The sequence below is a fragment of the Drosophila serrata genome, unplaced genomic scaffold (genome assembly GCF_035046125.1).
Source record: "Drosophila serrata isolate PLE 108 unplaced genomic scaffold, ASM3504612v1 contig_30, whole genome shotgun sequence".
Lineage (NCBI taxonomy): Eukaryota > Metazoa > Arthropoda > Insecta > Diptera > Drosophilidae > Drosophila > Drosophila serrata.
In genome coordinates this window covers 918,606-929,453 of record NW_028256928.1, presented here as the reverse complement: position 1 = coordinate 929,453, position 10,848 = coordinate 918,606, and the positions used below count along the sequence as shown (strand labels likewise).

Sequence of the window (10,848 nt, the reverse complement as noted above, 5' to 3'; positions counted from 1 at the left end):
TAATAAATCTGAAAATTAATTACGTTTCCCTTAAATTCATTTAAATTATCAAACAGATCGGACAAATTCCTCGCAAGCTGGTGATGTATTATTATTTTTATCAATGGCACACCAGAGAATGCTAACACAGCCAATCAATTAGTTGGACTCGATAACATTCATAAATAATTTACCATTCTGATGAGACAAACCCAAACACGCGCATAGATAGAATGCAGGGATTTAAATACTGTTTCACATGATTTATTGAATGCCTTTATTTATGTTATGGTGAATTTTTTATGATTCTCGTTTATTATTTTCATTTAATAACTCGCTTGCGACAATAATCTAATTATTGATTCGATTTTCACAACTTGGAATGGGTCTGTCTGTGTACGTTATGCTTTAAATTGAATGTACATTAGATTGAATCCAGTATGGGGAGTATGTGAGACACGCAGAGATGGGAGTTATGGTAACATTTAACCTAATTACGGAACCGTCAATCCAGCTCCATTGGGCTCCCGCCGCTCTCCGCTATTTACAAGGCCGCCTTTAATTAATCTCTAACCTAAATTACGTAACTGCAGATGGCGCAAAAGCTTACAAATAATTGGAAGTCCAATGCCACGACCCCGCGAACAAGGACTTGACTACGGATCCGGACACCGGACACCGGACACAGAAGACCGCCATTTCGACATTCAATAGGCGAGTCACGTCCAAGGTGTTGGGCCACTGTGCATCGCTCCCTGCAGCGCCCGAAGGAGTGCGAATCCTAGTCCGAGGACTCCCGGGAGACCCGGCATCAACTGGAACGTGCTCCTGCCATACGGCATCGTCGTCCTTGCCGCCGCTGACATGATGGCCGATGCGGAATATTCACCTGTTGGCAATTCGTCGCGGTGGCGACAGTTGCGATTAATATGAATCAATTATTTCGCCACACATCGCGACTGATAAGATGGGAGCTGGGAGCTGGGAGCTGGGAACAGGAGGAGGAGCAGGAGGAGTAGACCCATGACCCGGAGGCCGTTAACTCACCGCTTAACACGTGCAGGTCCACGGACACGGAGACACTGTTCGACGGCTGGCACGTATAATTGCCGGAATCCTCTTTCCGCACGAGCGGTATGATTAATGAGCCGATCTGCAATTAATGTTTATGCTCAGTGCCCAATAGTCAGCTAGTCAGTCAGTCAGGCAGAATGAACTGCCGGGGTCGTAAACACCGCACTTACCGTATTCTGATTATCGCCCACGGTGCCAAATATGTTACGATCCAGCTGCGTGTACCAGCCGGTTCGCTCATCCATCTCGCTTATCTTCTTCTGGCCCCGGAACCAGATGATGTACTTGGGCGGATCCAGAGTTCCCCGGACGATGCAGTGTAGGGCCACCTTACTGCCCGCCTTCACAAAGCGGCTCTGATCCCCAATTAGCTCAGTCTTGGGTGCTGCAAAGAAGTAATAATATAACAAAGATTAATTGAGAAGTCACAGAATTGTATAATTAAGATGTGTTACTATCAATAAGTTCTCTCTGTTAATACTAGATTTAAATAAGTAATGAACTTATATTTTCCAAGTGTGATAGAATCTTCTGCGAACTATTGTTAATTACTTCAGGAAACACTCACTGACTATCTGTAGGTGCACCTTGGCACTCAGCTTGGGCTCCGTGGCCATTTGGCATTCGTACCAGCCGGCATCGCTTGGCTGGACGTACTTGATCTGCAGGGACCACGTGTAGTCGTGATCCTCCTGGAAGATCGACTGGAAGCGCTCATCCGCTATGAAAGTTGTCTCGTCCACACTGATGATGTGGTTGTCGCGCATGCGCACCCACGAAACGGGCTTGTCCGACAGGCGGTGAATCTAAAAAGATCAAGAAGATAATCACGAATTCATTGTAGATTTAATATTTATCACAAAAAGGATTAGAAGATATACGAGCTTATTGTTATAATATAGTAAGTAAAATTAAGCTATTCATCTGTTTAGATTTCAAATTCAATTCTTTAAGCTTTGTTTTGAAATTGATTTTAATCCATTATTAACCTTAGAGTCACAACTAATCAACTTACTAATTAGTTAATTAACTATAGTCTCTTTACATGATATAAATCACTTAAATTTTGCTCAACTTGATCGTTCATTATTGTAGTACAAAATCCATATATACCCTTTGCCTTTCGAAAATCATTCAACTGTGAAGGCATCAAAGACCAAGCAAGCAGGCTGGCATACACATATGTAACTATTAATATGTAAATCACTGACAATCTGCCGCTAATGAGCTTTCACATAACACAGATTGCATTCGATGTGGGCTAATCCATACATGAATAATTACCACGGAAGACAAACTAATCCGGCCACGTTAGGCGTGTCGTTTCGGTGTTAAGTTGCAAAAAAAAAAAAAGAAAATCTGACGGCTCCGGCATATCAGCGGACGTGAAATCTGAGATCTTAGAGGAGGTCTGGGTCCAGGAAATGGAAATGAGGACGGATTCTGGGGATGGCAATGCGCATCTTTTGCTAAAATATTCCTACAGTTTTTCGCCCTGCTTTTGGCCCTATTTTCGTAGCCCGGTTTTAGCCCGGTTCCTGCTGTCGGCTGTGGTCCAGCACAGATCAGCATAATTTCATTTGCATATCAACAATTCATTCTGTTTACGTTTATTTTTTATGACGTAAACAAGCGCCCATGCTTCTATTTACCGTTTACAATTCCGCACAATTTATACATATAAATATATAAAAGTGTGCATATATATATTATTTTTCTCGGCTCCTTTCAGGACTTGTTCCTTGGGCTTTTTTTAAGTCTATTCTGTAGATATCCTTACAGGCGGGGAAACACCTATGTGCGTACGCATGTAAATTTGATGGCTGCTGTGTAGCTGTGTATGTGTAGAATACATTGTGCAATATGTATGCATGCAAATAAGTGTCCTGTTCTGTATATGTATCTGTGTCGGTGTCTATATCTGTGCCTCTGTCTCTGTATCTGTCTCTGTACCCGAATCTGCGGATGTGCGAAGCGTGTCCGTGTGCAATATGTAAATGCTAGTTGTATCTCCGGCCCGTTGAAATTAAAAAGGAATCCAGAAGCGGAAGGAGGGTCTCCGCCCCTGTGGTTCTGTCGCCCGCCTGTCTTCGTTTTGGTTTGAGTTCCGGGGAATCCGAAAGTGAGTCAGGGTCGTCTGCCTCGAGTGATTTAAGCCTTAATGCTGAAACTTAAGTCCTTGGCGACGTGTGTGGCTTTAAGTTTTGGGCTAATCCGTTAAGGTTGGCACACAGATATTTCTGTTTTGCCATGTACTTTTATGGGTTACTATTACGTTTTTCCTCGCCACGAACTGGTAGATAATTAAAAGTTGCTTTTAGAGGTAGCCTCCGATTAGCAACTTCTTATGGATAATTAATTAGCACTGCTGGACTACTTTCTAATAATAAATAAACACAACTTTATTTTGTTATAATTTTTATATAATTAATATGATAAACATTGCATTCTTATATGTACCTCTGCAGGGTATTATAGTTTCAGTCAAAAGCTTGTAACGATGTGAAGAAGCCATTTCTTGATTCTTGATCAGCATCAACTGCAGAATCGATCTAGCTATGTCTCCCAAAACTTTAATTTTTTCAAAATTTTGATAATTTTAAAAGGGGTAACATCGTTTAAAATGTCAAAAATTGGTAAAATTGTTATTGTTTTTAAATTTCAAATTAAGTATGTAGGTTTATAAACCTAACAAAAGCTAACAAAGGAAAGCTTTTCGAATTAACGTTAATGCTTTTTTGGCTTAGTTATGACACTTTTTATTAGATTCGTCAACTAAATTTGTTATATATTGTCAATGAATGTTAATACGATTAAAATCCGATATGATCCTAGAACTTCATTGCAAACTTCAAACTTCGGCTTCCCAAAGTTAGTTTCCTTTCTTGTTAGCTTTTAAATACTTCATTATTGATATTCTATCCATAAATTTAAAGTTAACAATTTGTTTCATAAAAAAATCTATATAATTTCGTATTTATTACTCTCCATTATATTAATTAAAAACCAAATCCTGTTTGCAAAGATCCCTTTATGCAATGTGAGTTTTTTTCTCGTCCACGACAGCATTTAATGACAGCTTTCTTTAAGCAGCTTTCACTGTTGGCAGCTATTTATGACACGTGACATTTAATGCAATTTTAATATTCGCAATTAAATGTAATCTCGAATTAAAACCCCTTTTCTGAGCGAACCTTTTAGGATTAACCGACTTATGTCACACGCCGCACTCAACCTCAAATCAAGGCGACCCAAGCGGATTATGTGACCCACGACAACAAACAAATGCACTGAAAGAAACATTAGTGCTTTAGAGATTCTAAAGAAGGTAAATTAAAGAGATTATATAAAAATATGTTAAATAATGCATATAAAAGAAGTCTCTATTAATCTGTATTTGGTGTTAAACCCATTGTCATATTAAACTTTAAATTATAGAATTCTATTTATTTATTAACTTTGAAAATGGAGCACTTAAGTCAAGTGTATGACTCACCTGGCATGGCATGTAGGCGTGGTTTCCCATCTGGGCGGTGATGTTTAGCACGGGCATTGTTAGATTGCGACGCACCGCCGGTCCCGTCCCATCCGCCGCCTGCCGGTGGGCGACCAGGTAGGAGTGCTGCTCATTAAACATTCGCCGGCGCTGCTCCTCCGGCGACATTGTCACCGCTTCGGAGGATGCGACCGCTGCTGCCGCCTCTGCCGCAGCCTTTGCCGTTTCGGCCGCCAACTTGGCCGCTGCCGCAGCGGCAGCATCCGCAGCGGCGCGGTAAGCAGGCAGATCTGCGGCCGCGAAAACGGGAAATGGCGGCAGGAATGTCGGGATGGAGAAACCCTTGGTCAGGGAATTCTCAACAGCCGCCATCTTGCCGCTGGCCTCGATGGAGTTGTGCACATCCATTTCCATTTCCGTCGACTTCTCCGTTGATGGCGGATAAATTGTTGATATGAGCAGCTCTGCTGATGCTGCTGCTGTTGCGGCTTGTGTGGCTGCTGTGACAGTGGATGTTGCTGCTCCTGTCTGTGCCTCTGTTTGCCCGTCTGTGGACTGAGTAGTTAGCCCAATTTGTGCTGACTGGGTCGGTGCTATCGTGGCTCCTGCCACATCTGCTGATGACATGCCCCGGGCCACTACGACCGTGCTCCGTGAGCTTGTTGCCTGGATTGCTGCTACTGCTGATGCTGATGCCACTGCCACTGCCTTTTTTGCTGTCGTCAAGTTGCTGGCTGTCGTAATTAGATCGTTTTGTGTTGTCACTGGCCTATCTGGCAAAGTGGATCTTGTGGCCGTCGCTGGCTGTATCATTGGCGCTGGCTCCCCCGGGGAGCTGCAGGTGACAAGCTCTGTAGGATGGACAGAATTAGGGAGAGTACCATTGTTTACAATGTCCTTGCACTGGCCGCTAATTAAAGGTGAGCGCATGGGATTTAAATGGGGAGATTAAACAGAGTTCTTAAAACATATTTTTGTGTACAAATGTTCTCCCAAAAAAGCAAATGTGGTTGTTCAACTCAAGGGCTCTATTTATGATATACTTCTTGGACTTTAAATTAATTAATTTACATTAATTTAAATTTAAAAATGAACTTTGAAAAAGTAATTTGTTATACACATTTCGTCAAGATACTAAAGACAATTGTTCTTGTCATCAGGTTCAGCCTCAATTTCTAGAAAATCAAAATGCTTGATGTATTTTCCATATTTTTTGTGTCCCATATTTGTATTAAGTAAATATTTGTATTTCCTTGCAGTAATTATGATTAGTAAGTATCTATAAACATTAAGTTACTATGATCAGTAAATAACTAAGCTCAGTTATTAACTATGAGCAGTAACTAACTTTGAACAGTAAGTATCTATGGCCAGTAAGTAACTCTGAACAGTAAGTAACTCTGAACAGTAAGTAACTCTGAACAGCAAGTAACTATGACCAGTAATTAACTATGATCAGTAAGTATCTATGACCAGTTAGTATGTATGATAACTTTGATCACTAATAAACAATGACTTGCAACTTTTATAACACAACACATTTCAAAGGCTTGGCCGGCAGAAGTCACTTCGTTCCGGGGATGTTAGAACAAGTTGGGAATCATATCTACATATGTGGGAGATTTGTTTAGGAACAAATTTAAGAGCAAGCTATTTAAAGGAAACTATGGAGTTATTCGTCTATATAATTTTACTAGTATATAAGTCGGAACATGGCGAATCAGTGGACTTTATATATATATATGTATATATATATAGCTGCCATAGGAACGATCGGCAAATTTTAAGGAAAAATAATTATTCTTTTTTAAGTTTTTAACATATTTTCATCAAATTTGATACATATATGGACATTATTTATTAATCTAGAATTTGGTGCACAATTTTATAAAAATCGGACTACTATATCATAAAGAATCAATATATATTTAAGATAACATCACAAAAAAACAAAACGAACACTTCTTTCACATAAAATAATTAAACTGGTATTTAATATTTTCAGAAGTTTAGTTTGCCTAATAATCCCAAAAATGTATGCTATGCTTTTTGTAATTAAAATTGTTGGCTGACATTTCTGGATTTGAATATTCAACAAAATGAACAGAAGTAATCAGAATTCATAACCTTCAAAAACAAATTGCCATGACAAAAATTCCAAAATATCTCCGACTTATTGCAATATGTACATAGCTCAATGTCAGGCAAAGAATCCTAAATAAATATAATAAACGCTTGTCGCGCACATCAAAGCGAGTGGAAAATAAGAAAAATTATTGCAATCGGCTTTGGCAAAGGTGAATGAATTAAATTCGGGAAAAACAAATGGGATGCCCGCTCTCTGTCGCGGAGTGGAGTAGGCCTGTCACACACACAGTCGCACACTCAAAGGCACATGTATTTCGTTTCAGTTAATTTTCAATTACGCTTTTATGCTAATTAAAATCATAAAAATTTGCCGCTTAATGTCACTGCCTGTGGTGGCTTTCATTTAATTCTGTTCTCTCTCTCTTTCCGTTTCCATTCGTATTTATTTTTTTCACTCTCGTACACTTTTTGCTGTTAAAAGTTGCTTGTTTTTTTGTGTAGCGTTGGCCGCCTTTTCCTTTTCCCACCGCCGGTTTGTGTTTCCCTTTTAAACTTTTCCTTTTTATGTTTGCGACTTTGTGCCCTAGAGGAAAATTTAGTATACAAAAAAAAATTAAATGGTAACTTCAGCCTCATAATCATTTCATATACACGTGCACCCCGTCAGGTCCTTGGACGGAGGAAACCAAAGCTCCACATATTTGTCCAGTTTCCAACTAGCACCTGACCGTATACCAAATGAACTAAATAAATATTTGTTTGTATTTATAATCACTATCTGGCCTGCATTCGAAATTAATTTATTTTCTGGATATCCATATCGCATTTATGGCTTAAATATTTACCTAGTGGAAGGACTAAACTAGAGTGAGAGAATTTTTGTGCTCTTAAAATTAAATAATGGCCCATCAATTTGTGCAAAACTTTATTAAAAGATTACAAAGCTAATAACTTTGGGCAATAAATTTCTAAAAACCAAGGAAAATAAGAGAACATCTTTAGAAACTAGAGGCAGCCGCAACAACATTGATTAGCTCAACAGCCACACTTGAGAAAGTTATTTTGAGCAACTTTCTGCCCCAACACTCTGCGAAGGACATGTTGGCCCCGAGGCTGCTCACCCACTAAATTGAGGGGCGGAGGCCGGCAGGACGATTTGGAGGCGTGAACTTATCAGGCCAAGTCATCGCAGGAAGAAGTTTCCAGCAGACCGCAAAAAAATAAAAAGAAATATAAAGTCGAACAAGAAAATGAACATGTTCGCCTGCACTTGAAACTGTTTGATTTCAATATTTCCCAGAAGTTCACGTTTTCACTTTCATAATGTTTATGAAAAATTTATTACCTACTACAATAATGCTATATTAGAAAAGTTGGAACATTTGTGGTAACTTTCCTGAATGTTGTCTTGCCAATAGAAACTATTGGAAATAAATGTTAAGGTTTAGGTAACATATTCTTAATTAAACTAAGATCGTAACATACTGTAAAGAATATCATAATCGTAGGAGCAATCCTCAATGCCACAACCTTTCCCAATCCCATATCTAATCGGATATATTCGTGAGTGGAAAACAAACTCACCTGGTGCCAGCCAGTTCAATGATCCACCAAGATGAAAAGTGTGGGAAATCGTACTGATTTTTGGGCACAAGATTTCAGTGGTTTGATAACACACAATTTGCATTTTTAAATTATTTCATTTCACGTGCTTGTCAGGACCTTGATTTAGGTAGAGCAAGAAATTTCAGCCGCTCTCGTTACCTTTCAGCTGCCCAAGAATTCTACGTGTCTGCCTCTGCACCCAAAAAAAAAAAAAAAAAAAAAAAAAACAAAACATGAAGGAAAAGCTGAAAAAGTAAAGGCAAAAGTAAGAAAAAATCGGAGATTCCACAGGGCAACCGCATAAATTTCCACCACGAAATCATTTCGAACGAATGCGTGTGATTTGGTTGTGTTGATAAGGTCAACCCCGGACCCATTTCCCGTGCCCAGCAAAAAGAAGGTTGCAGGCGAGTTTTTTGTTAAAATGCAAATTGAAAATCTCACTCCCAGGAAAATAGTAAATTTAAAATCCACTGCAGAATGTTATACATTTTCTTTTTTTTTCAGTTTGCCATCGGTTTGCCTTCTTTTTGTTTGCCAAATCAAGATGGAAAGCGATGCCCGGACGGGTTACTCAAGGCCCAGTTTGCATTTTCAATTAAAAGCGATTTAGCTGGCAAATCAAATCGGTTTTGATTTCCCTCAAAGGAATTTGCTTGGCCAAACAAAAAGGCGGAAAATCCGAAATTTACTTTTGTGGTACATTGGGTATTTGTAATTCGAGCCGCCCAGCAACAAAAAAAAAAAAAAACACAGAAATGTGGGGCGAGGCGAGAGCAAAATCGGTTGAGAGCCAGACCTAGAAACTATTTCCCCAAAAGCCGATTAATTTTCTGAGCCTTTTGCCGTGTCCTCGCTTTGTTTGGCTTACCCCTAAAAGAGCCTACTCCTGGCATGAAGTGTGATCTGGCCATTTAGAGCACTTGACGACAGTCGGGCACACACTCATGAAGACTGAAACGTGCAATAAGACTCAAATTGTTTTCTTGTTTTCCTCAACCAGAATTGGCCGTTGCCGTGGCCGTGGCTGTGGCTGTGGCCGTGGAAAGTGGCCCCATATCCGGCGGGACTGAGCTTCAGTTCATATTTTAAGCCGACTAGAGCCGGAACGCCGTTGGAATAGTAATGCTCACAAATTAGGCTAGCGGCTGACGCAAAAATTACTCAAATTGGCAGTCACTCGACCGGTGGTAGACAAAAATCCGCTAACACACACACACACTCACACGGGATGCAAACTCTGGAATTGGTTTTGCCAACTACAAAACGAGCAGCCGCATTAGCCCGAGCCCAGCTCATCAGCACCGTCAGTGTCATAGTCACAACAATGGGTTACCTACGCAGGTGCAGTACACAAAAATGTGTCCTTTGTTATCCAAGAAAATGGAGGAAAAAATATGATATGTATGTCTATATATTTTAAATTTCTTGAACACATAGATTTTTATCACAGAAAATTGGTTTTTTGGTCCTAAAGCATTTTCAAAAATCCCAGCCTTTTGTCTTGGATTATAAATCAGAATTCTTAATAAAATTGCTTTATAAATGTCTGAAAAAATATATGAAACTGTTAAAAAGAATAAATAATAATTTACTGAGGCCACACAGACTCTAATCTGTGTAAGGGAAATACATTTACATTCATACCACTTTTCATTTTTCACTTTTGACAACTATTCCCAGCCTCTAGCAATCAACTCGAAAAGCTGAACATACTGGTTCAATTTTAGTGCATCGGACAAGTGAATTAAGTAAAGCCCTTACAAATACACATTCTTGGTAGCCTGAAGGCGAATATTGCAGAAATAATTAAAAGAATAGGTTGAGCAAGGCAAATCCCAGTAGCAGCAGCAGGAACATGCGTAGGTTTTTTCCAACAAACACACACAGACTCCTATCATTTCAAAAAACTATTCCATTTTAATGCCCTAAAAACTAGGAAAGCCCGCCCATTGTGCATGGGACTGCCATGTGCCATGTTTCACTTATATGTTACGGCCAATGACGCAGTCACCTGAAGGGATGCGGATTGGGCTGGGGGATCTGGTCCAGACTGGCCCATATGGTGTACTCGTTCTGGCTCTTTGACCCCTTAGTTAATATTTCATGGGTTTTGCCTTTTTACGGAGCTAGGAGACTAGCGATAGCGATAGGGAGAGATAAAGGGTGGCTATAAAAAATATGATTGGATTTAGTTTGTACCAAACCGGTTTTTTTTCTATACTATTGATTAAATTTCCAGCGTATGCAAAACTTGCTAGCTCTTAAAAAAAAATTTAAACAATGTTTGTTTTACAGTTCGGCGAGTACTCAATGGCCACAAGGGTTTTCAGTGTAAATAAAGTTCCGCTAATTTGAAGCCGCTAAATTAATAATATAAACTTTGAAATTGTTTTCATTTTCATAGAAACAATTTTAAATTAAATCACTTATCTTTTACCTTGGCCCCTGGGGTTTTTCCAGCTATGTTATTTCGGGCACTTTCATCTTTTTCGAAACACCAAAGGTCAAGTGGTCTTAATCCGCGCAATCTGCGTGGCACGTGCATCATTAGCGTGTGCCAGCAGGACACTCAGGATGTCCAGGACACTCGCATCGGCTTTTGG

General features: G+C 39.7%; 1 protein-coding gene across 2 annotated transcripts in view; it reads right to left on the bottom strand.

Moving 5' to 3' along the window:
- Positions 1–227: 227 nt before the first annotated feature.
- The window catches only part of dpr17 (defective proboscis extension response 17), a 19,174-nt gene continuing 8,553 nt past the window's right edge, over positions 228–10,848 (bottom strand). For both annotated transcript variants that reach the window (XM_020943029.2, XM_086833160.1), the window contains exons 3-7: positions 4,550–5,400; positions 1,622–1,859; positions 1,224–1,438; positions 1,027–1,132; positions 228–868 (exon numbers count right to left, since the gene is read on the bottom strand). In XM_020943029.2, the coding sequence (XP_020798688.2) occupies positions 699–868; positions 1,027–1,132; positions 1,224–1,438; positions 1,622–1,859; positions 4,550–5,400 (1,580 nt within the window). In that variant the 3' untranslated portion in view covers positions 228–698. The remainder of the gene's footprint in view (positions 869–1,026; positions 1,133–1,223; positions 1,439–1,621; positions 1,860–4,549; positions 5,401–10,848) is intronic.